We start from the raw sequence: 27941 nt of genomic DNA, 5'->3' as shown, positions 1-27941 counted from the left end.
TTTCATTCTGGCTTTTGTGGTGTACAAATTGGAAGGAGCAAGTCAACCAGTTGCCATCTATTCCAAGCATAACAACTTTCTGTATCTGGAATAATGCACTGGCTAAAGTGCTGTTAAGCTCACCAGGCTTCCTTTTCTTTTTATTGATTCATGACATTTTACCTATTACCCAGCAGAGTACATTTTTAAGACAAATATTTTTTTCCTGATACCTTGAGCCCTACTAATCGCACCCTTTCATGTAAAATAAAGACCTCCAGGAAAAATAGCAACATCGGCCTGCAATTTATGCATAGTTCAAAGATGGCTGGACCAATAATGTTTATACTCATTTTTAGATTGAAGAGCTCGTGTCAACAGATATTCTTGTTAATGCTTGTTTTTTAATAAAAATTGCAGTATTTGACAAGAAAAGTGTGTTTGCATAGTCAAAAAAGTGACACTGTTAGTTTCTATTTGCTGCTCCTTTGCAGCCTAATGTTTGGTCTGCTCAATGAACTGGCATCATTAAACAAGTTCTTCCTCCCAAAAACTGCTAATGTAATGGGGGAGCGATTTACCTCCTTTTTTGTAGTTCCAATGGACCTGAGCAGGACAAGTTGCATCCAAAAAACTTGATTTAACCCTATAAACTCAGGGCTCCTTTCTCTCTCTGAATCCATAATTTTTTACATCCAGTGCTATTTTTGTTATGAACCTAGATTCTGTTTTGGATACTGTGGTTCATATCAAAGTATAAATATACAAATGGATGCCAAACAAAGTGAAAGAATCCAAAGTGTCCTTCATTGTTCATAATACAGTCACATAAAAACAACCTATGTGCTTTGAGGGCAGCAAAACTGCCCTATCATCAGGGCTTAGAAGAATGGAATAAGGACCTGAATATACTCAAAGGAAACTATAACAAAATGGATATATATTTGATATGGTGCAAAATCTCCTTGGTTTCCTGCTTCTCCGCATTGAAATTATAACAGTAGTCAGTGGCAGTTAAATCTATTTTGTAGGTCTATACCTTGAGCTGCTTCTGGGTACCCATTGAGGGAGGCCTGCATGTTTTAGAGCTGCCTTACCAGAGCCATTGAGCTAGTTTGAATATCTTCTTGCGTTTGACCCATTGGAATAAGCACTGAAAATCCAGCACCTCTCAAATGTGTTTTGTTTATTGTAGTTTATACTGTATGTCGTCCTTGTGAAAGGACCTTTACTTTTGTTATGCCTCTCCTTTGACACTTTCTGCACTGGTTATTGTCTGCCTTATAGTTTTGCCTAAACACCCTTGTCCTGGACATAGCTTGTTTATGGACTACACTCTTGCATTTCAACTTAGTACTTTGTTGTTGGCAGTGTAACAGATCTGAGGTTGTGACCTGGCAGTGATATGCATCAGAACCCACACCTCCTTTACTTTAAGATTCTGTGCCTCAGAGGAGCCCTCTCTTCCTGACAGAGTTGTCTACACAATCTGTGCAAAGAGCAGTGATAATGAGAGAAAAACCATAACTCATAACAAAAAATCAGAAGTCATCTCTAGATTGATCGGACTACAGTAAACTGACTAATTGCTAATGCACTTTTCAAATTCCCATGGCTCTTTGTTTGGCCTCATTGAAATAGCTGAAGACCCATGACGATGTCTATTCCATGGGGTAAAAAGCCCAATAAAACAATATAAGAAAATAGTGATACCACATTTAATGAATGCAGCCAAATGTTTGATACCAAGATATTAGCAAGAAAGTGAAAGCCCTACAATAGGAGATTTGATTAAAAAAGTGGAAAATAAATATATTATAGAATATTTACAATGTGGTGGGGAAAAAATTATAAATATATGGAAAAGCTGGACAGAGTTTAAGAAAACAAGGAGATATGCTGGAATGGCAGGAATGTAGGAGATGGGGAGACAGGGAGAATAGGGAGAAGGTACAGAATTTAAAATAATAAAGAGAGGGGGTAGGAACAGGAAGAGGAGGTGGGGGGGGTAGGAATTGTAATTGCAAAAGAAAATATTAGGAATAATATTTTTATTGTTGTGTATTTTGATATATTGGGAATTAATAAAGAAATAATAAAAAAACAAAAAACTAACCTTGAAATTGAGCATTCTGCTTATGTTATTTAATCTCTCTTTTTCTTTATTCACAGTTAATAGCCAAGATACCAAACATAACTGCACTTTGCAACTTACATGGGGAGAAGCTGCAGGTATTTAAGCAATCTCATCCCGAGATAGTGAATACATTGTTCCCTCCTTTGTACAAGGAGCTTTTTAACCCTGACTCAAGCACTGGCTGCAAGTGAAGACAGCTGGATCTTTCACTTAGCTATGGAATGCATCACTACTAAGACAAAAGAAATGTGCTCAAAGGACTTACAAAAACCACAAAAAACCATCACTACAGCAGCACTAGGAATGTCCTGCACTTACTAGAATTATTTTTCACCGCTACAGTTTGAAGAATGTAAATACGCACCTCTGAGTGAGGCTCTCTCATTCTCTTGTTTATTAACTATTTGAAATTCCTTTGGAACTGATCATTTAACACTTTAGTTGCCGGGGGGGGGAACTGTGCAAAAAATAAATAAATAAAGTATTGCAAACTCCTCCGGTAGCTGAAGCATCTATCTTAATATATAGAACACTGGGTGTATTTACTTTTTTATATATAATTTGAGAGACAACAATTTATAGAATTTTATTGTAGATATCAACAAGAGTATATACTTCTATAGTATTACTCGTCTTTCTGGATTATTTCCAATCTAATTTAAATTTGACTTATTTCTATGTTATAGATGCATGTGTAGATAAAAGTCGGTGTGCCTGTATATGTATATATATATATATATATATATATATATATATATATATATATATATATATATATATATATACACATATAGACTCACACATCACAAAATGCACCTTTGCTGTGGTGTAATCATATACTATACAAGAAATTATTCTACTTTTCTTTCTGTCTTTCATTGATAATGTTGTGTTTACCCTTCCTTAAATTTATGTATTTATGTTTGGGCAATCAAGTTTCAGTTAGCGAAGCCATTGTTTAAACAATATTTGTTGCTAATGTATTGTACACCTTCCAAATGGGAATACACCACTTTGGGTTAGTAAAGTATAACGCATGCAGGGTGTGTAATGTAACGCTTTTAGTAAGACATAATTTCTTATGCATTTTTTAAAACAAAAGCCATGATTGTAAAATGTACACCTATTCCTGTAACCTTTAAAAATAGCAGGGTTTATCTACAAAGGAACAGAGAAAAATATATTTTTTATTGAATGGTTTAAAGTATATATATATATCTTTGTACTTCAGATAAACTGCTCATTGTTAGAAACATAAAACAGAACAATTGCACTCTTAGTATATAGTCACTACACTGATGGTTCCAACTGGGAAATAGGATAGCCATACCTGCCTGGGAAATTCAGTGGGCCTGAGAAAAGGGATGGGACAGAAGATGGCATTGGGGTGAGGCTAATAGCAGCATATGAATACTCCGTACCCAAAGCAGTGGCCATCTGAGAAAACAACCCAGTCATAATTCCCAGCATCCTAAAATTTAAAATGCAAATTCATGTAAATCTTGCCCTTTAAACACCAAGCCCCTTCTAAGATATGACCAAATACTACAAATATGATTAAGTCACGTTCATTACTAGCAGTTTACAATTTAGTGAGTTAGAAACTGCCACAACTAGAAAGAATACATTTTCTGCTTGTATACCTGTATAATGATGTAGCACCCCTCCCCCCCACCCCCGGCTTTAAAAGACTCCAACCCATGTGCCCAGTGACTTAGTTTTGCCTATTTACTGGCATTTGAGCAAGGCATTAGTTGGTACTAGACCAAAATTCATTTGGAAAACATACATTTATATACATTTTGCACCTCTAGAGTTATATCCTTGAGCCTTGGTTCACAGTGGAGTGATTTGATATGCGATTTCAGAGATCGGTGCTGCACCATTTTGAAAAAGTAGTTCCTACACTACTTTTGCTGATTTCAGGTGCGACTTCAATAGACAGCTGTGCATGAAGCCACACAGATGTCTATCAAGTAGCACATTAAATCGCGCTGACCTTACTATTTTGAAATTTTCAAATGAAGTAGCACAATTTCAAAGTAGCATCAGTGTGAACCAGGGCTGAAAGTATTTGCTAATGAACCGTTTTTTGACAGGCATTTGCTAATGAACCATTTTTTGACAGGCTTAAAAGCACATGTGCATAGAGGTCAATGTAACATGTAGTTTATTTATATATTATTTATTACAGGTATTTATGTAGCACTGCCAATTTACGCAGCGCTTTTCATATACATTGTATATTCATATCAGTCCCTGCCCACAAAGAGCTTACAATCTAAGGTCTCTAACTCACATTAATACACACACATAGTAGAACCAATTTAGACAGGAGTCAAATAACCTACCAGCATGTCTTTGGAGTGTGGGAGGAAACTGCTCTACCTGAAGGAAACCCACGCACAGGGAGAATATGAAAACTCCAGGAAGGTTGTGCTTTTTTTTCCTATCAAAAGTTCTATCTCAAAATTGGTGTTTCATGTTCATTTTGACAATCCCATGCAAGTAATTAGATAGCTGTCTATGGACAAATTTACCGTATTCATTCATTTACTAGAAGAGTCTAATCTTTTTTATTGTCACTGTCACTTCTGTGAGCCTTTTGTTCAAATAATTAATTCCAAGGGTCATATTCTGTGTTAATGGAAGATTGCGTTGCTGATTGCTAGAACACCAGGGCAATAGAAGAGTAGCCAATTAAAGCAAGCAGTTCAGCAGATCTCTAGGATATGGTGCTATATATATTCAGTTAGTATTAGGGTCTTTGAGGATGTATTTAGTGGCATGCATCCATTATCCTTTTGTGAAAACAAGCATAGCCCCTTTAGTCAATAATGTCTTATGTGCTTTTACTTTAAACCTGGCACAGAGAATATTTAAAGAACTTTTTTTTTACTTTTTTAACTATAATATGTAACAGTCCACCTAGGTGTGCAACACTAAAAGTAAACCTTAAACAACTAAAAATCATTGTTTTTGTTTGTTTTGTTTTTTTATTAGCTGTATTCATTATTTAGAAAGGTGTGCATTTCTTTAATTATTTTCCTCAAAAAAGGCAAATTTTTGGCAGCAACATTTCTAAAGACACATAATCTTCCATGAAATTAAATAATCTTTGTAGAGTGTTATTCACATATTTACTGTATGTTGTATAACTGGTGCATACTATATGAATGTGGAGGCACATTTATTGAATTTATTCTGTATGGCTTATAATGGCCGTCAACAATACACTTTGCAGGATTATTGAGCAATTGGAGGATCAAATTAACTTGTTAACTCTTGGCACACAATGTATATCTTTCAACAATACATAGGCTGTAAATCAAGGTGCCAGAATTATCTATAGAAAATTCCAGATTGGCTAATGGACTTTCAAGTTGTCTGCTGTGGCCATTCATATACCAAACACTGCTGGTGTGAAATTTCTGGCACTGGATAATAAGCAAATAATAATTAAGGTACCTGCTATGTGTTCGCTTTATTTCCTCTCTCATTGTAGAACAAATGACAATCACTGTTTTATGCAGAAGTTGCACTGTATATCTCTCAGGGACAATAATAACTTATTGGAAGACATACTTAGTCTTCCTTACAGTATGTATGTCAAAAATAATACTTAAGAAATGAAAAGCAGATTTTGTTGACTATGAAATCCTAGGCTGATCTTCCCTTTTGAAAAAATAAGAGTTTATCCCGTTCTAGAAGCACTTAACAGATTGACAATCTTTTTCCAGCAATAATTTATGTCTGCAGGTATTAATGTTCAGCATGTCGGGCAAGCATGCAGGTATCAAGCATGATATTTCAGAAGTTCAGAATCCCACAACAACCCCTCAAATAGACATTATAGTATTACTAGACTATAAACAGTGGCAGAATACAGCTGTTTTTGTTGTTTTTAACCATGTGGAGGTATACGTCATCCTAGTTAACTGGAATTTTAACTTTCAAAATAAGTGAAAAATGTAAAAGTGCACTCCATTTAGAATTAAAAGAATGAAGCCTTGAAAATCATACAAGCTGCACAGACTTAATATATTAAATAATCATAATCTTCAAAAAGCTCTAGGCCTTATTATAATCATTTGAACTACTTATCTTTTGCCACTTACCTCCTAGGTGGCATAAAACCTTTGTGATAATTTGGACATTTAAATACGGTTGGTGATACAGGAGGCAGATAAATTGGAAGGAAGTACACTCCCACTTATGCTCCTTAAATTCTAGCCACATGGAATTACAGAAATGTTCTTTCTATTCTTTCTGTTTTTTAGCATAGTTGTGTGCTGGGTAGCATTAGTAGTAACCTTTTAAATCTTTAACTTGGAGTTCCACCAGTATGGCACCTCCAGATAACATATTAATTTTGATAAATGATATGGTCACCCCAAAGTGCTGGGAATGTATCAGCTTCCTTCTCAGCCAAAGAAAGACAATTTATTCTTGTAAATGCCAGGGTTGCTCTGATAATGGACTGGCAGTTGAAGGAAACATTTAAATTACATTTGTGACTTTGTATGTGATTTCTCCTCCAAATTAGTTGTAGTGGCAATGCATACATCAAGGGCAATATCCAAAGGAGCTGCTCATATAAACGGAATTAGCCCTTATAGTCAGTCTATTGTTTTTAGTCTGCCTGACCAAATTGATAGTTTAAAGCCGGGTACACACTACAGAAAAAAACTGACAGCTCCAGTCAGAGCCACTGTACTAATCTTGCAAGGTTAGTTCAGCAATCTCCACTGCTGAGCTGTTGTGTTTCAACAAGAGGATGGTTCTGCCACCAGAATACTTCGATCAGCACTCTCTGCCATTGTCTAAGAGCGCTGATTGGGAGTTGGTCACCTATTGGTTTTCCAGCATACACGTCCGACATACACACGGGCCGAATGTCAGCCAGTTTTTTTCCCCTGATATTCGGCCCATGTGTACAGGGATTTACACTCAGGGCTATTATACATTACAATCTGATTAAACAATCTCTTTACAATTCTTTTTAGATTCACCAAAACTATGCAATAATAGAACACATCTAACAATCCATTGAATTTGTTCCCAACTGTGCAGGCCCTTGCACTACATAATTGTTGGTAGGAGGAGATTGTACAATTAAATCATATAGTGTATGCCCAGCTTAAGAGAAAGAAAAATCAAAGGGCAATTTTTTCTGCAGGACAACCAGGCAGGAAGCACAGCCTGCATATGGAACACATATGGTGTTCCCCGTATACATAATAAAAAAAAGAATTGTGAAAAAAGGCACTTACATTAACACCCACTGGGTTGATTTACTAAAACTGGAGAGTGCAATATCTGGTGCGTCTGTGTATGGTAGCCAATCAGCTTCTAACATCAGTTTGTCGATTAAGCTTTGACAAGAAAAACTGACTGGTTTCTATGCAGAACTGCACCAAATTTTTCACTTTCCAGTTTTAGTAAATCAACCCCATAGATAAGAATATTTATGTAAAACAGAATGCAGTATTCCCTTTTAACATGATCCAGAGTTTAGCAGAGTATATCAGAACAATTCTACTCTTCCTTTAAAACAAAGTGCATCTTTTATTTATTTTTAGGTTAAACATTGACTTATATTAGTACTCTTGCCAGTGTTTTAAATTAAATTGATAGCACTAAGTATAAAGTATTGGTCTAAATTAATTTCAGGAATGAACTCCAGACCTCAGCCTACCCAAAAGTTGACAACAGGAATATCTCTTTAAATTATACAGTATGCCGCAACTGAAAGTCCTCCATGCTAGTAAAAAATACAAGAAGTGTTTCCTTGCATGTGTCTTTGCTGTAGTACAAGGTAGTTCACACAATGTAAGGTTAATGCCAGAATTTCTCTTTCAATTACTAAATAATTGCGTATAACCACAATAAGATGAGAGTTATTTTTAAATGCCATTGCTCACTTATTAATAAAAAAGATCTCTTTTCTAAAATATATATATATTTTTTTAATGGTGTTGTTTTTGAAATGTAATTTTAGTTGGACTAAAAACTTTCCCAAATACAAATCGCACTAAGTACCACAATCAGACAAGAGTTTTATGTAAAAGCTGTCATTTAACAAATACATCTGAAGTACATTGATATACTACTCAAATTATTTAAGAAATATGATTACTTTTTCACTCGCTAACAGATTTTAATTGTGTGTATTCTATACTATAAGACAACCTGCTCACCAAAAATAACAATTCATCACTATTTTGATTTATATTACTTTGGTTATGCTTGTCACAGCATTTACTTGCCAAGAGTTAAACATTTTGGGACCATTCAATCTTCTAGAAAAGCATGATGTCTGCTTAACATGTGAACACCTAAAAGATTATTCCACTCAAAACATATATTTCTGGTAAAAATTGATAGCTTCTGATATCTTCTTAGAATTCTATTAATACAATTAATACAATTCTAGTGCTTACATTTCTCTTTCTAAGCACATGCTGTGACCATTATGAAAGGATTTTTACATTTATTTTATATTATGGAGATTGCAACAGAAGTTCATGAAGCACACAAATGTAGGCAAGAACACTCAAAACACCCCGGTGGACATGAACAGAATTGCAAATTTTGGATATCCCACTATTGTCGTATTCAAGACATCCATACAGGGCTGAATTGGGTCATTAATCTCCACTTAAAACAAAAATATCACTTTTGGGTGGACTAACCCATGCATTACTTTTATGGCATTGCATTGATTTGATCCATGAATGCTGACAGGTATACTTTGGAGATGAAAGATTACATCTGCCAAAACTAATATTTTGGTTTTCTATGGATGTCAGTGATTTTAATCACATGCTGTTTCAGATATCTCTGCAGTAGAAAGATTTTCCCATTACTGTGTAAAATAAATGGAGATAATATGACCCCTTCATAAAAGCCATAGCAGGTGGAAATATATGGGAACTTGTTTGCAAAGAACAGAAAGGTGATTTAGACCACAGGCACCTTTCAGTTTTGTGTAGACATAACTTTACCTATACTCTCAAGGCTTGAAATAATAAAAAAATGGAGCAGTTCACATTTCAAGGCATGTTTTCTTCAACTAGAACAAGAAGATAAAACATGCCTTATTTAACATGGAGAGCAATCATTTTTAAATGTAAAATTACAATTTTGGGAGGGAACACTTACATTACACTCACTGCATGCACCTAAAGAATGTATAAAGCCATACAAAATGGTGGAGAGTGGTTGGTGTCATGTATATATAGTTTGCACTGTTTGAACTTAATGGCTTGTAATTGTGCTTTAAGGTGGTTAAAACACAGCAGCAATAATTGTAAATGCACAGTACCAACTTTTTAATTGTGGATATGGAATGCTGTATTTTGTAAATTTTGTGTAAAGAATATCCACTGCTCCTTAGTTTAAATTAAATGAATGAATAACAAAATAGCTCCTTTGTTTCAAAGAACCCATGCTAAGGTCAGATTCATAAGCATATTTTGGGCCTCAGTAGAATTAATTTTCTCTCTTCTCCGCTTTACTGTTTGTTTTTTTCCTGTCTGAAGTATCAACCTTCAAAAGGATTATGAATCAGGCAAGGACAGATGGGGGACTACAGAGAACAGACTATACCTTAAAGGCTGGTCTGCCTTAAAACCTTGTAAAAATCACTTAGGTCTGTCTTGATTAGACTGTGAGCTTAAGAAATCAGAAGGGGATTATTTTGTCAGCCTCTTCTGAGAATAAAAAGCAATTTAATGTTTTTTTTAAATATATATATATATCTAAATCGTCAATAATTTAAATATATTGCATATTAGAATATGTTTCATTCAGTTTTATTCACATGACAGATTTGTAAAAACTGCAATACCTTTAAGGCATGATAAAAGAAATAATTTCAGTACATTGTTACATTGGTTGAGTTCCCACCCTCCAGGGCTTTGCAGTGGCCCCTCAATCATTATATTGTTTAATCTTTTACATTTGTATTTAATTTCTCAGTACATTTATGTCTGAATCACAGTGGCCTACAAACAAAAGAACCCATACTTGCCCTTACAATTGATACTGTTTATCCAATTGGCAACTATGTACTTATTTGAGAGTGTAAGAGCAAAAAATTTAACCTGTTTTGACAAATGAAAAAATTAGAAACAATGTCAAAGGGGTTGACACTAAACACATAAAATGTAGCTATTGGGTGTAAGCTCCCTTCCCCTGAAGTCTAATACACTAAACCCTGCACAATGAGATTAGTTATATCTGGTCTGCAATTCAATATAAAATGTTAGAGTTTCAGTGGCATCTGCAGATTTCATTTCAGTGTTAGACCAAAGAGAGTATGCACAATAAAAATAGAAGCTTGTGAATTCAATGTACTTTTAAAGTTAAGTATGCATACTTACCATAAAAATATAATTTTAAGTCATCACAGAACTAATAATAGACTGTTCTTTATTTTAGATTTTATTAGCCAAGTATCAAATCAATAATCCCCACAGACTTGTACGGGGAAAGAGCCAGTTGACATAGGCCCTAATATCTGGTATGCTGACCTGCTGGCTGCAGTACACTATATCAAAACAAGTGTGCAGATCAGGAAAGTCAGCAACAAGTCAGAAACCCAGATCTGCATGTTCTAACTATGTGGTCTAAAACAATTGAAGAAAGAACATCAACATGGCAGCCAGACTAATAATATTTTAAGAGGGAGAGCTCAGTAATGACAGTCACCTTGTTTGTATCATGTAAGATTTCTCTGAATGATACCAATTGTTGTTATGGCTGAATAAAGACCCTTTTGTGATTCTGAGATATATAGCAAGCAAACACAGTATTCTTTTGCTGGGATTTATTTTTGATTGATTTGAGCAAAAAAAAAAAAGATTGTTTTAATTACTCAAAAACATAACTAATATTTGGAATGTTTTGCATTAATGTACAATTGCTATTGATAGTTCAAAGCACAGGGGGAGCATACATAACATGTGCGTGTTTTCTCTTGTTTGCCATTTTATAGGCTTTTATACCTGTAGGTATTTTCCTCTCTGTTGAACGTGCTGATTCTTGAGCATGCCAGCAATTTGCCACTTAGAAGCTACAGGCAGGAAAGCTAGAAGGCTGTGCCTTTTCCACTAGCTTTGTTTAAGTAAAGCTTGGTAATAACATTATGTAACGAACAGTATATGCATTTATTCAAAGCACAAATTTGATAGTAATTTTCTTGTTAGCGGAGTTGGTCCCACCAGCATATTTTATTGACCCAAAAGTGTATTTATTAATGTATAGCGTACATAACTATCATGAGTGAATATTTTTCTATTTTACTATGAAAGATTTCTGATCAGGGTTGTCCAAATGTAATCTAAGTTTATCGTCCACCAGCACACAATCCATGCAAAATGTGGTTCAAATATTTTGAAAATAAACTTTACTACCTGTATAAATCGTACATGATATTTACCATGAATTGAAAAAGTCAGATATGTTTTAGTCATTGTTGTTTGGAAATGCTTCCTTTTCATAAACCTTTATAGCAAGACCTTTGATGAAAATATTTGTACAGTTAAACCTGCCTTGATTTTATTGTTGGAGTTAAAGGACCAGTAAATTTAAATAACAGCAATTGTAAGGACCACTGCCAACATTCATAAATACGCATGATAAAGAATCTATGCTATAAAGATTTTACCCTTTTTATATAGCTTGTGTTCTCCATATTCCTTTATGTTAACGCAAATTTAGACATAAAAGAGAAGCATGGCTCAAGGTTTTTTGATAAACTTCTCTCCTGGGTCACAAAAGTGCTCTCCTGTGACCTAGAATCAGCTGACAGCAGGATAAAAACCCCATTAGCCAGTTAGCATCACAGAGCCTCTCCAAGTTCTGGAAGGATCCCAACTATATTGACGGGATTCACACAGCTGCCTGACTGACAGCTGGCTCTGGCTCTCAGTTTGCGGCTGAGAGTTGAAGCCAGCTGTTGCTGCCCCCTCTCTAGCCTGGTGCTCAAGTGAGCAATGAAGGGGCAGAGCAGAGAGTGGTGACTGACAATCACCGCTCTCTGCTCAGAGCTGACCGAGAACAGAGTAATCAGTGGTCATGGGATTGCTAAGTTCTCAAGCTTAGAGCCAGCGGCAGATAGGTGCAGCATCACACTGATGCTGCAGCATAGAAGTGAGCATGTATGTTTTTTTTAATCATCGCAAACTTCTCCAATATTCTATCAGAATTAGTGCACAAGGCTAGAAAGTGCCCCTGTTAAAAAGTGTTTCTCTTTACTATCCTACCTTTTTAAATAAATATTGAATATATCAAACTTGCCAATTTATCTGTTTCCTAAAAGAAAGTTCAAGTTCAAATTGTTCAATAAATGTTATTTAATTCCTAATGAAAAATACCAATATTTTTTCTTTTACATTCTGCCAGAACATGCATAGTATATATTGAATTAAATTAATGGCTCTGGTAATAACTGTCACAGTTGTCAGTTTGCAAGTCAGCTCTCTACCAAACCTTCAAGCCCTTTAATAGTTGGTGTCACAGCTGGACACATTTGCAACACCATTGCAACTTCAGATATAAACAGGAGCTAAGATGACACTGTTTTTGTCAGATAGGACACAGTTACACATTAAGACCTGATTATCTGCATAGTTATCCAATGATGTCACGTAATTTAATATAACTTACTTGCTTGGTATTTATGTTTAGTGGTCCTTTAGGAGAAATAAAAACTGAGGACTTATGTAAGATATAGTTTCATACCATCTTCAGCAGCTTATTGACCACTGATGAACAGGTTCTTGACTATTAGTGCCAAAGAGATTTTTACTACAGCAATAATATTTGGAATTCATCATGGGCAATAATTGGTCAATGAAAAGGAATAACAATATTGATTTAACTTTATTTTGTCCTGCATGGTATTGCTGAATCCTTCTTTTACTAAGATGTAATGTAATATCTGAATGTAAATTCACAATGTATCCTAAAGATAATGACAGCATCTTGCTATGTTAAAATTACTTTTTAGATTGATCATATACACAAACACAATAAGATAATGGTCTTTATGCATAAAACCTGTAGCAAGAAAGTGGAAGGTTTATTTTCAGCATAACCAATCTGAAGTGAAATGTTGTAGCAAATGTTGCTATGAACAGATAACCCAAAAAGACATCTATCCTTGTCATAATTAAAAACACAACCTGGCTATCACATTTCTGTATTGCAGTGCTAGCAATGGCAAATAGGCTTTTTAAAGTGAATTTTCATTTTACAAGGGAATTTTCTGTTAGCTTAGTGAATCAGGGGATGCTAAGCTGACTTCCATTAATGTTAAATTAAAATATTTGTTTTTTCTTGCACATGATTGTGTTTTCTTTTCAAAGTGTATTTTTACTACATTCAGTAAGCGAAAAGAAAATTACCTGGTAAAGTGAAAAATAATTTTGCAAAGAGATTCTTTAGTAAATCAACCCCATGGCTTATTTCCTTAAAGGCAAATAGACTGTTCCTTTTGCAAGGTCATTTTCTTTTAGCTTAGTGAACTTTGTGAAAATTCACTTTGCAAAGAATACTGTATCACTTACAAGGAAAATAAACAATGCAGTATTTCTGCTTGCACATGACTGGATTAAAGAAATCTGCAGAGCTTTACCTCATTTGCTAAGCTAAGGTAAAATTCCTTTGAAAATATAGAATTCCCTTACAAAGTGAACAGCCCATTTACTTTTAGTAAATCGACCCTACGGTCTTAAAGGGGATGATGTGTGAAAATGGGCTAACAGGGAAACTACTTGTTGCACATAGCAACCTATCAGAATCCATGTTCAATTTTTAAAACCATAAGCTGACTGGTTGCTCTAGACACAGACCTTGTAGCCTTTGGTTAGCATAGATGAAGGTATCAGGTGCATTTTACTGGAGCTTCTGGAAATTTCAGGACAGGGGGCCATTTCCAAGACAAAACCATGATTCCATTTGTGTTATATTTAATATATTCAAAAGTTTCTTCGGATTGGTTATTAATCACAAAACAAGCTCCATCCTAATTTGCTACTCAAATATGGCATTGTTTTTATGTCTTTGACCATGAGGAAACTATTTATGGAATTTGTTAAAATTTTTAGAAACTATAACTTTTATATCTTTTTATTACATAAGTATAATAGCTAATAAGAGTGGTTAAACAATAAAAAACTAATATATCTAAGTAAAACGAAATATTGATCAAATGCATCAATGAGTTGAACCTTATATAATATTACTTTATGTGCATGAAATAATTGAAAATATTTGCACTGAGTTTTTTTCCCAAGGAAATGGTGGTCGGCATATTTAAAGAGCTGTACCCTAAAGCCATATAAGATTTTTACCAAAACTAAAGATGCTTTGCATTGTTGTCAGTGGTGATAAAGATGAAGATGTAGTTAAGTATGGTAATACAAACTGTTTGAATACATTTGCACACATATTGTCATTTTAATTTTATGCTTAGAAAAATATTTTTTTCAAAATAATAAGCGATAACATCTTTAGAAGTCAAAATCAAACAGTGACCACAATCTTAATATGTTTTATCACCAATCTTGAATGACCTTATGCTGCAACCCCTCTAAAAAGATACATTTTATGATATGAAGTTACTGCATTTTTGTTCGGTTTCATCCAGTACACCATAAGAAAGGTTATTAATTTGTCTTTTTTTTTATCAGGCAGTTAAAATAAATTGGACAAATAAGACTATAGCCTCAGCTAATAAGAGCCTATAACTTGCCATCCCATTCATTGTATATCATATTCTTTCCTTGTAAGAAACAATTCTTAACTCTTTGAAAGCAATATTTATTGACCATGTTATGCAGTAAAATATAATTAATAAATCCAATTCTTATTATGCCCTTTAACTTAAAAAACGATGACACATTTGACAATATATTGTAGGCAAATGGTGGGTGCCATATCTTACCTGTTACAATATTTCTATTGCACCATATAGAAACAAACACAATTGAAGTACATGCCAATTTATTTCTAGCAATATACTATATACTGGAGAAGTGATCAGGATGAACAGCCATGGAATTAAACATGCTTTATTTATTTGAAGTCAAAATATTAATCTAATGTGACCATGTCCTAGGTGTTTTAAATGGCCAAGACTACTAGCTGTACATTTAAAGACCAAGGCATATTTATTGTTTTTAGCCAAATTTAGGCATATCAGTTAGCTAGACTCCTCAAGTTCTCAATATAGTATTTTCCTTAAGAGAATCCACTAAGGAGAATTGGGCACAGAAATACCACATTATGCATTCTCTAGAACATTTTCAGTGTCAATATGTGTAGAACCCAAAGACTGGTGACATAGGTAGCTTGATTGGGAAGGTATGTGTAGCCTGCTACCACCATATATGTGGGAGGGTATCTACCCCAGTGTCCTGGACAGAATGAAAGATCCTGCCCAACTCATTTTTCAGCGGTGTAATCGTTCTCTGAAATATAAAGTAGTTTATATGGGGGGCATGGAAATACGTTTAGCATGTTTACTTAACAGAAAGCCGACTTAAATTTGTCTAAAATTTGTACCCTAATTAACTTGCTTAAATGTATATTAACATTTACTGCACTATGCCTGATGCTATGAAAAATGATGGTTAGGTTTTTGGGGGTTCTCTTTCACTTTGAAGTGATTTTCACAATTGATCCTACTACTAAACACTTGACCCCAATGGTAAATCATAACCATTAGCTATAAATTATTGCTCTGCCTTCTCTGTGATGAAAACTGAAATCTAATTGGTTGATGTTCTATTTAGTGAGCCCATTGGTTGTATTATTTATTGTGTTCTATTTATAAATATTTTTCTGTAGGTGTGAGGGGAAGGAGGCGCTTATATATACCGGGAGATACTATACACATTCACTACTTTTCATCCCTGCCAATTAGAGTGCTCCTAATCATTATTACATTTTAGCTGTAGTCAACACACTTTGCAAGACGAGCCAGTACATGACTTATGAAGGACAAACAGTCAACCCACATTTCTTGCATCTCAGGATTGAAGATACATGGTTAGAGAATCTCCAGTTCCTGACAACACTTGTATAGTAAACTACACTCTAAACTTTGTAAGAAAAAAATCTGTATGTATGTTCTGTACAGTCAAAATTATTATTTTGTTTTCTCAAAACATAATGTAATATAGTGAATTTCTTTCTACTTCCCTGTGTTTCCCTAAGATGGGTGACAGCACAGTAATGTGATGTATTACCTTTGTTTCATTTTATCTCTTTGTTTATAGCTTAGCTCTAATGTCTAATTTAATTAAAACTAAAATTGCTGGGTCTTTTTTTTCTAGCCATTTGTTCATGGAGCATCTTTTTTTAAAGATGCAAGTGTCCCATGGTTAATTTAGAATGTAATAGATTTTGTCTCTTGTTATGTAAATTATTAGTTTACTGTACTGTTAGCATTCGTTATAAAGCACACATGATTTTTGAATGTTTTCTGTAAATGACAATCAATGTTCCTTTCTTTAATGCTGATGAAAAATAAAACAATAAAAAATATATAATAAAACAAGAAGGATGTCTGACATTATTTCTGTGCTGGCAAGGCTGTGGTAAAGCATGTTTCACATGACTCGTGGGCCCTGACCAAATATTGTATTGTATGTGGGTCATTGTACCATTAAGTATGCACAGTAAGGCCGCGTACACACGCGGGACTGTTCGCTCAACTTTGTCCGCTGAACAGTGTTTCGGCGGACAGTCCGCTCGTGTGTGGGCTTTCAGCGGACAGTTTCAGCGAACAGTCTGCTGAACAAAGTTTTTTGGAATTTCCGAAAAACTGTCCGCTGAAACTTTGTTTCAGCGAACAGTCCCCTCGTGTGTAGGCTTGATCGTCAAACTAAGTTCCGCGCATGCTCAGAAAGGATTTACACGCCGAAGTTTGCATTGCAGTGTATAGGACGTCGTTTTCTAGTCCCGTCGTACGTGCCGTTCACGTCATCGCGCACGGTTTCAGCGGACTGTTCGTTCGTCGTGTGTGGCCAAGTCCGTCCATGCTAATTTTGAGCGGACTGTCCGCTGAAACTGTTTGACGAACAAAGTTGAGCGAACAGTCCCCGCGTGTGTACGCGGCCTAATGCTATTTGTTTTTAAATTAGTTCTAATGAGCTCATATGCCGCATTTATGTTTCCATATTTTACTATAGTAGAGAGAAAATATTCAATTAGTAAATAATTAGTATATTAGTAAGTAATAATGAGCTGATATGACAAAATAAAATATTTTTGATCTTAAGAGTTGTTGGTACCAAACTCTTCTCACTGCATTAGGATTCTGTGGTATGACAGGAAATGTCTGAATATTTTAAATTTCATTGTAAAATATATTGAATTAACCATTTAACAACCTGTGTGCATGCATGCGTATAAATGTTCTGGAGGAGTTCAGATACATCTCAATAGTTAATATATGTCCAGACTGCCCAATAGGCAGTCTGTGGGACCCTTATTTTGTGGCCCATAAGGAATCTTCTGCTCTAGTATGTCTAGTATCTAATCAATAGTTTATAGACTGCTCAACTACCCACCCAGAACTTTCCTAACCTAGGGCTTTAAGCACGTATTTCTTACTGAGGAGAGATAGTTCTATAATTATTATGTTGCTGTCTCCTCCCTCACTTGTGGCAATGATCAGTGAGAGGGAGGAGATTCCAGAATGGAATGGGTCACACATATGCACTGCAGCTTTTGCAGGGATTAGTGTCAGGGACCAAACTAGGGCAGGCAACTATAGATGAGTTCTCAGTCATGGAGAATGAGGCAGTGGAGCCCAGGCACTAGAATCAGTGTAAGAGGGTCTCAGGACAGGGTGCTCATATCATGACAGTCAGGGAACAGTACAGTACAGAGAATTCATGACTTGTATGGCCATACATGTAATTGCCATCATCCCTTTAAATGGAATATAAGAATAAACCTCAAAAAGTGGGATTTCATAGGCAATTCAAAGAAGATAATGTATTTATAAAACATATATATTTATTACAAATAGATTTGAAAAAAATTCCAGATTGGAAATACAAAACATCACAACAAATGATGATTTCACATTACATAAAGATTTTTTTTGGTATGAACATGAAGTGGTAGTATACATCTACTTGCTGTTTCTTAATTGGTGGATTACCATGAGATAAAATATGCAGTTATAAGCAAATCTTCTTCAGGGAATAATACCACTTATACCACTGAAAAATTGAAAAAAACGATATTGTATATGACTGTGTATGGAAGTACATCTGAAAATATGCATGCATGCATAAACAATTATCCATACTCATATACACTTACAATGTTTGAATTTTCTAGCAAGAGCACTCCTTTATGTGACAAGAGAACCATATATCAATGTATCAATACTCTTCACCAACTGCAGGAACCCATCAGCAACCAGCTTCACACTACCCCCAAAGGGAGATGAAAAAAATGCACTATAGAGAAGATAAAGGGAACAAAACAAAAAAATGATGAACAATCCCTCAACATCCCTCAACATCTCAAGAAGGCTAGCCCAGTATCTGCCTGAATTCAAAAAATTAACTTACTTGTATGATCCCTTTTCCAATCTTGCATTTAAAAAGTAAGTTCAGTGTGCAAATATCAGCTGTATTCTATTGCAAAGTTCTAATGTGCTGCTGGCTATCCTGGGGTGTGTAGCATGGCTCGACAACAGTGGAAGTCCATGCCCTGCACAAATGAGGAAGGAATGGCACCGGTATACATTATTGGCGTTCCTAGTGTACTGCACATGCACAGAAAAATTGCGTAAATCGCGTAGACATACACGATTGCATCATAAGCATGCCATGTGTTTGTGCATCATATCCTGTCTCTGGTGTGACAACATCCCAAAACCAGTCAATATAATGCGTGCAGGCTGGTGATCCACATAAGGCTGGTATAGCAATCCCAGAAGAAACAATACAAAAAAGTGGCCTTATGCGATTCGCATAGCCAGTACCCCAAGGGATATTTGAGATATACCAAGCTGTGAAACAGTGTAATATCATATCATATTTGTTACATAACAATAAAAAAAACTGGCAATACATAAACAAGTTGCTAAACCAATTAGAAATGGTGTCAATGGTAAACTGGCGACTTAAGTAGCTTTGGAGAAAAATGGCAACATGTTTCGGACCAACCGTCCTTAAATCTCGACAATAAACTTAATTTAAAATGTACGATGACATACAGTACTTCAATGATCTCATTTTTGGACCTGACTATTACTAAAGACCAGAGGGGTTATTTGCAAAGCACATTGTTTCGCAAACCCACTGCCGGGAACACCATTCTATCTGCGGATAGTTTTCATCCTAAGCCCTTACTCCAATCTATCCCTTATGCACAATATTTACGTGCACGACGTAATTGCTCTACTGACAAACTATTTAACCAAGAAGCCATCTTACTTAGAGAGAGGCTCTCTGCCCAGGGTTATTCTAATAAAACTCTAAAAATGACATACAAGAAAGCCAAGGCAAAAAATCGCCACGACCTTCTTTTTCAAAAACGCACCACCACACGTCCTCCCCCCCGGATCATTGTTTCATATTGTAAACAGCATCAGCAAATCAAAAATATAGTATCAAGATATTGGCACATTCTAACCTCAGACAACAATCTTGCACCTTTTGTTCCAGCCCAGCCACTATTCACATTTAGAAAAGCCCCCTCTATCCACGACAAGTTGGTCCATAGTGAATTACTCACATACTTCTTCCATTACTACAAAACTACGAGGTGCTTATCCCTGTGGTAACTGCAGGTATTGCAGGTATTGCAAATACATTAATACCGTTCACAACATTATGTTACCCAATCAACAATTTTTTAATCCCCGTCACTATGTCAATTGCCACACAGAGGGGGTCGTATATCTTCTACTTTGTGAGTGCGGCTGCTTTTATGTTGGGAAGACCAAATTACCTAATTACCTTTCTGGAAACGTATTTACCGCCACATTACCACTATCAATACCAAAGATCCCGATCTCCCAATAGGCCGACACTGTGCCACGGTCCACTCTGACCATACACCACATGTACGCTTCCTAGCCCTCGATCATATCCCTCCTAGCATTCGAGGAGGTGATCACAATAAACTCTTACTTCAGAGTGAATTAAGGTGGATTTTTCACCTTAATGTCACCTCACCACCTGGCCTCAATGAGGCCTTCAACTTTAGACCCTTTTTGGAAGGTTTTCAATCGGGGGTGTGTGAGCTTGACCTCTAACCAACTCAATACATTATATGATCGCTGACCTTTCGTCTATCAGCACCATATTGATACTATAGCTGCTGTTTGATGCACCTTCCTGCTGATCCTGCTGACATATATCTGTATAATTGTATCAATTTTTGCATATAATATTTAGTTTTAGGGTAGCAATATTATCATGCTAATCCTCTATGTATAACACACTCATATTACTCATGTTAAGTATTGTTATTTTACTTTTGTATCTTCTCTTTTTCCATTGTTCAGTCATTCTCATCTGTTATACTCATTCAGATATGTTGTATTCTGTTCAGAGTTAATATCTACCATTATATCCAAACATCATGTTTTTTCCGGCCATTAGCATCACCCAATGCCACCAAGAGGTTATTCAAAATATATATATACGGCTATCATACACACATCTATATTGGCAGTTCGCTAGCGTTTCTCCGTTTGATTGATACTACCGCCATGGTCCATTAGGGGGCGCCTGCGTAGACTACTTACTTTGTAATCCCATCGTTTTGCATTTCTATGCTGCTCACACAGTTTTTACCTCCCTCTTGCACATTTTGTCCATAAAAGCTGCTGTGGTACCCGGCGTTTGGGAGACATGCGCATCCCCATCGTCAGTGGGTGGCACGCAGTCTTATAGCACAATTGGTGGGGTAGTTTTACTCCGCCATGGTATGCTTGCGCTCCAGCACAGAACGCTGCATCCAGGGCTACCCGCGCGCCGGTGACATCATGACGCGGGACGCGACCCTGCCCACTATGCTGACCTGTCAGAGCTCCCTATGTGGCCGCTGAGTTATGTGCCAACAGGCACTCCTACCGGCCCCACCAGCATCAGCTGTGATTGTGGTGTAGCTCCTCCCACTCACAGCTGATTCATGTCACCTTACTGGGTGATATAAGGCATGCACAGGCTTCGGTCAGTATGCTGCCTGCTGCATGTCGCTTTGGATTTATACACTGTGTAATATTTGGTGAGTGATTGCACCCTACTCACACTTATGCCTATTGAGGACAACCTGTTCCCATATACTTAGTTTATTTATATTTTCTTCTGTCCAGACTATCCACCAATGCTGCTTTAATCAGCTGTGATTGTGGTCCAGCTCCTCCCACTCACAGCTGATTCATGTCACCTCACTGGGTGATATAAGGCATGCACAGGCTGCAGTCAGTATGCTGCCTGCTGCATGCCGCTTTGGATACTGTGTAACATTTGGTGAGTGATTGCACCCTACTCATACTTATGCCTGGGGATTATCTGTTATACTTATGCCTGGGGACAATCTGTTCCCATATACTTATTTTATTTATATTTTCTTTTGTCTAGACTATCCACCAATGCTGCTTTATGCTGGTTTCTGTGCTGGGTTAGGTTTTCCCATACCTTCCTAGCTGAGAGAGCTTGTTTCCATTGCAGCTTCTGACATTTTTGGCTCAATTTTAATACCATCCCATCAAAGTGTTTATTTGACATCAGGCACTGCCTTAATTATTGTGGCAATCATCAACAGTACTATACTAACACCCCCTGCTGGTATTTATTGGTGTTAATGCTTGGCTGGTATTTATTGGTGTTAATGCTTGGCTGGTATGTATCAAATAGTTTACTATGTACAATTTTTTTGCAAGCTTTTTGTACATTTAAATTTATATTTTGCTGTACTAATTTCAATCACATTTGTACTTTTAGACTCTGTACACACAAGATAAATCATATGCCTATGAAAAAGGACGATTGGTCTGAAACATGTCAGCATTTTTCTCCAAAGTTACTTAAGTCGCAAGTTTACTATTGACACCATTTCTAATTGGTTTGGCAACTTGTTTATGTATTGCCAGTATATGTTTTTTGTTATGTATCAAATACACTTTTCTGATTAATACATTTATTGATATTACACTGTTTCACGGCTTAGTATATCTCAAATATCCCTTGGGGTACTGGCTATGCGAATCGCATAAGGCCGCTTTTTTTGTATTACATCCGAAAACCAGGGTAGTGGCCATGATGGAGACAACCAGGAAGAAAAAATTCCTATACATGCAGCACTTAAACACAGGAAAGGATGAAAAATACCCGATTTCCATAATCACTAAAAGAAAGGATAAACTAACAATCTATAGAATTTAAGGTCTTTTGTACACAAGTCAACAGTGCCCCTGCTAGTACATGTTATTTTTTACATATAATTTGCCAAACATAATTTATATTTGTCCAAAGATAGAACATTATATAAAAATATATTGAAAATTAACCCAAAGAAGTACCATCTTATTCTAAACCATCAAACTGAAGCTGGAGAATCCACACACAAGATGAGAGGAAGGGAAATCCTATCCAGAACCTCACTCAACCTAATCATCCAAACCAAAATAACATTGTCAATAAGAAAACAAAAAGAGAGGAAATAAAGCAACAAATGCTGAATATTAAAAAATACATAGAATGAAGAGAATGGCACCTATGATCACATTGTATGATATTTATAATTCCCTTAAGAAGATTTGCTTATATCTGCATATTTCAAAACACATTGGATATCCCCACCTACTTTATCTCATGGTAATCCACCGATGAAGAAACAGCAAGCAGATGGATACTACCATTCTTTATGTAATGAGATATCATCATTGTTGTGATATTTAGTATTTCCAATTTGGAATTTTATCCAAATCTATTTGTACTAAATATATGTTTTATATATACATTATCTTCTTTGAATTGATTATATAATCCAACTTCTTTTAGGTTTATTCGTAGTGCACAGTGCAGGGTACCTGTGTGTACTGTGTGATGCTCAAAGAGGATATATTTTTTAATGCTGGATCCACTACTACAATACATTAGGTCCCCAAAATGACAATTTGAAGAGAGAAAAACTGAACTATATTACATAGTTACATAGTAGGTGAGGTCGAAAAAAGACACAAGTCCATCAAGTCCAACCTATGTCTGTGATTATATGTCAGTATTACATATACTATATATCCCTGTATGATGCGGTTGTTCCGATGCTTATCTTATAGTTTCTTGAAACTATTGATGCCCCCCGCTGAGACCACCGCCTGTGGAAGGGAATTCCACATCCTTGCTGCTCTTACAGTAAAGAACCCTTTAGGTAGTTTAAGGTTAAACCTATTTTCTTCTAATTTTAATGAGTGTACACGAGTCTTGTTAACCACTTTCAGACCGGACCATTTTGCTGGTAAATGACCAGAGGTCTTTTTACACTTTGGCACTGCGCTGCTTTAACTGGTAATTGCGCGGTCATGCAATGTTGTACCCAAACAAAATTTGTGTCCTTTTCTTCCCACAAATAGAGCTTTCTTTTGATGGTATTTGATTGCCTCTGCGATTTTTATTTTTTGCGATATAAACGTAAAAAGACCGCAAATTTTGAAAAAAAATGATATTTTCTACTTTTTGTTATTAGAAAAATCCAATAAACTCAATTTTAGTCATACATTTAGGCCAAAATGTATTCAGCCACATGTCTTTGGTAAAAAAAAAGTCAATAATTGTATATTTATTGGTTTGCGCAAAAGTTGTCACATCTACAAACTAAGGTACGTTTTCTGGAATTTACGCAGCTTTTAGTTTACGACTGCCTATCTCATTTCTTGAGGTGCTAAAATGGCAGGGCAGTACAAAACCCCCCCAAATGACCCCATTTTGGAAAGTAGACCCCCTAAGGAAATTGATAAGAGGCATGTTGAGCCCATTGAATATTTTATTTTTTTGCCTCAAGCGATTGAATAATGACAAAAAAAATTTTTTTTTTTTTTTTTACACAAAGTTGTCACTAAATGATATATTGCTCACACATGCTATGGGCGTATGTGAAATGACACCCCAAAATAAATTCTGCTGCTTCTCCTGAGTACGGGGATACCACATATGTGGGACTTTTTGGGAGCCTAGCCGCGTACGGGGCCCCGAAAACCAAGCACCGCCTTCAGGCTTTCTAAGGGCGTAAATTTTTGAGTTCACTTCTCACTACCTATTACAGTTTTGAAGGCCATAAAATGCCAAGATGGCACAAAACCCCCACAAATGACCCCATTTTAGAAAGTAGACACCCCAAGCTATTTGCTGAGAGGCATGTTGAGTTCATGGAATATTTTATATTTTGCCACAAGTTGCGGGAAAATTACAAACTTTTTTTTTTTTTTTTTTTTTCACAAAGTTGTCACTAAATGATATATTGCTCATGCATGCCATGGGCATATGTGAAATGACACCCCAAAATAAATTCTGCTGCTTCTCCTGAGTACGGGGATACCACATATGTGGGACTTTTTGGGAGCCTAGCCGCGTACGGGGCCCCGAAAACCAAGCACCGCCTTCAGGCTTTCTAAGGGCGTAAATTTTTGAGTTCACTTCTCACTACCTATTACAGTTTTGAAGGCCATAAAATGCCAAGATGGCACAAAACCCCCACAAATGACCCCATTTTAGAAAGTAGACACCCCAACCTATTTGCTGAGAGGCATGTTGAGTCCATGGAATATTTTATATTTTGCCACAAGTTGCGGGAAAATTACAAACTTTTTTTTTTTTTTTTTTCTTCACAAAGTTGTCACTAAATGATATATTGCTCACGCATGCCATGGGCATATGTGAAATGACACCCCAAAATAAATTCTGCTGCTTCTCCTGAGTACGGGGATACCACATATGTGGGACTTTTTGGGAGCCTAGCCGCGTACGGGGCCCCGAAAACCAAGCACCGCCTTCAGGCTTTCTAAGGGCGTAAATTTTTGAGTTCACTTCTCACTACCTATTACAGTTTTGAAGGCCATAAAATGCCAAGATGGCACAAAACCCCCACAAATGACCCCATTTTAGAAAGTAGACACCCCAAGCTATTTGCTGAGAGGCATGTTGAGTTCATGGAATATTTTATATTTTGCCACAAGTTGCGGGAAAATTACAAACTTTTTTTTTTTTTTTTTTTTTTTTTCACAAAGTTGTCACTAAATGATATATTGCTCATGCATGCCATGGGCATATGTGAAATGACACCCCAAAATAAATTCTGCTGCTTCTCCTGAGTACGGGGATACCACATATGTGGGACTTTTTGGGAGCCTAGCCGCGTACGGGGCCCCGAAAACCAAGCACCGCCTTCAGGCTTTCTAAGGGCGTAAATTTTTGAGTTCACTTCTCACTACCTATTACAGTTTTGAAGGCCATAAAATGCCAAGATGGCACAAAACCCCCACAAATGACCCCATTTTAGAAAGTAGACACCCCAACCTATTTGCTGAGAGGCATGTTGAGTCCATGGAATATTTTATATTTTGCCACAAGTTGCGGGAAAATTACAAACTTTTTTTTTTTTTTTTTTTTCACAAAGTTGTCACTAAATGATATATTGCTCACGCATGCCATGGGCATATGTGAAATGACACCCCAAAATAAATTCTGCTGCTTCTCCTGAGTACGGGGATACCACATATGTGGGACTTTTTGGGAGCCTAGCCGCGTACGGGGCCCCGAAAACCAAGCACCGCCTTCAGGCTTTCTAAGGGCGTTACAGTTTTGAAGGCCATAAAATGCCAAGATGGCACAAACCCCCCCCAAATGACCCCATTTTGGAAAGTAGACACCCCTAAATTTAGGGGTACACTAGTGAGACTAGGTAATAAATGGCGGGTGCCCTGAAACTATAAAAAAATAACTAACCAACCAGCGTCACCTGTAACAGTTATATGGTGATCACTGGTGAAAGGGTTAACTAGGGGGCAATTAGGGGGCTTTATGCGGTAGTATATGGGGGTCCCTGGCGCTATAAAAAGCTGCAGCGAACCTAAATACCTACCTGCCTAACTAGCGTCACCTGTGACACTAATACAGCGATCAGAAAAACGATCGCTTATTAGGCTGGGTTCACACTGGAGCGATGCGGGAACGCCACGAATGCGCGGCGGGTTCCCGCATCGCATGCCTCCCGGCGGCAGTTCACACTGCCCTATGCGAACTGCTGGGAGTGTCAGTGAAATGTTACTGACACCCCCAGATCAGTTCGCATATCGCAGTGCGATCTGCAAACTCGGATCGCATGGTGTGAACACCCATGCGATCCGATTCTGCTGCGGGCCAAAAAAAGGGTCCCGTGCGAATTTGCGGCGGGTGTGGCGGGTGCGGCGAATGGCTGAACTCGAATCGCACAGAGATCGGATGTGATTTGCACTGCAGTGCGGTGCGAATCACATCCGTTCTCATAAACCGCTGCAATGTGAACCCAGCCTTAGTGACACTGGCGACGGGGGGTGATCACGGGGTTAAACCTTTATTGGGGGGGTTAGGGGGGTACCTTAGAACTAAAGGGGGCTAACCCTAACTGCCCTAACAGTTATTAGTCACAAATGACACCCGCCGGGTGATCAGGGGGTTAAACCTTTATTAGGTAATAAATGGCGGGTGCCCTGAAACTATAAAAAAATAACTAACCAACCAGCGTCACCTGTAACAGTTATATGGTGATCACTGGTGAAAGGGTTAACTAGGGGGCAATCAGGGGGCTTTATGCGGTAGTATATGGGGGTCCCTGGCGCTATAAAAAGCTGCGGCGAACCTAAATACCTACCTGCCTAACTAGCGTCACCTGTGACACTAATACGGCGATCAGAAAAATGATCGCTTATTAGGCTGGGTTCACACTGGAGCGATGCGGAAACGCCGCGAATCCGCGGCGGGTTCCCGCATCGCATGCCTCCCGGCGGCAGTTCACACTGCCCTATGCGAACTGCTGGGAGTGTCAGTGAAATGTTACTGACACCCCCAGATCAGTTCGCATATCGCAGTGCGATCTGCAAACTCGGATCGCATGGTGTGAACACCCATGCGATCCGATTCTGCTGCGGGCCAAAAAAAGGGTCCCGTGCGAATTTGCGGCGGGTGCGGCGGGTGCGGCGAATGGCTGAACTCGAATCGCACAGAGATCGGATGTGATTTGCACTGCAGTTCTCATAAACCGCTGCAATGTGAACCCAGCCTTAGTGACACTGGCGACGGGGGGTGATCACGGGGTTAAACCTTTATTGGGGGGGTTAGGGGGGTACATTAGAACTAAAGGGGGCTAACTCTAACTGCTCTAACAGTTATTACAGTCACAAATGACACCAATGCAAAAAAAAAAAAAAAATGACATTGGTGTCACTGTGACTGGGGGGCAGGGGTAATTGGGGGGGTGATCGGGGGGTAAAGGGGGGTGTGAGTGTGCCTGGCATGTTCTACTGTGTGTGTAGAGTGTTGGTGCAACTCACCGATCCGCTCTCCTCCGTGTCGGAACGAAAAATACCGACACGGAGGAGAGAATACATCACTTCCTCTCCTGTGTTTACATTACAGGAGAGGAAGTGATGTCACGGGGGATTTCTATTCGTCGGGAGCGATCGCGAGGGGGTGGCCATGAATGAATGGCCGCCCCCTCGTCCCGGATCGCTCCCGGACGAAAACCGACCGCCGCAGGCACCGGGTGGGGGCCCGATCTGGCCCCCGACCCGCGGGAGGCA

At 37.4% G+C, this 27941-nt stretch overlaps 1 protein-coding gene across 1 annotated transcript in view; it reads left to right on the top strand.

Moving 5' to 3' along the window:
• RORB (RAR related orphan receptor B) overlaps window positions 1–3320 on the top strand; it is a 335735-nt gene extending 332415 nt beyond the window's left edge. The window contains exon 10 of the mRNA XM_077474932.1: window positions 2152–3320. Coding sequence (XP_077331058.1) covers window positions 2152–2307 — 156 coding nt within the window. The 3' untranslated portion in view covers window positions 2308–3320. The remainder of the gene's footprint in view (window positions 1–2151) is intronic.
• Window positions 3321–27941: the final 24621 nt, after the last annotated feature.

Source organism: Lithobates pipiens, unplaced genomic scaffold (assembly GCF_037356315.1).
Source record: "Lithobates pipiens isolate NorthernLeopardFrog02 unplaced genomic scaffold, aLitPip1_a1.2 Scaffold_13, whole genome shotgun sequence".
Lineage (NCBI taxonomy): Eukaryota > Metazoa > Chordata > Amphibia > Anura > Ranidae > Lithobates > Lithobates pipiens.
The sequence above is the reverse complement of the archived record's forward strand: the minus strand, read 5'-3'. Positions and strand labels throughout refer to the sequence as shown.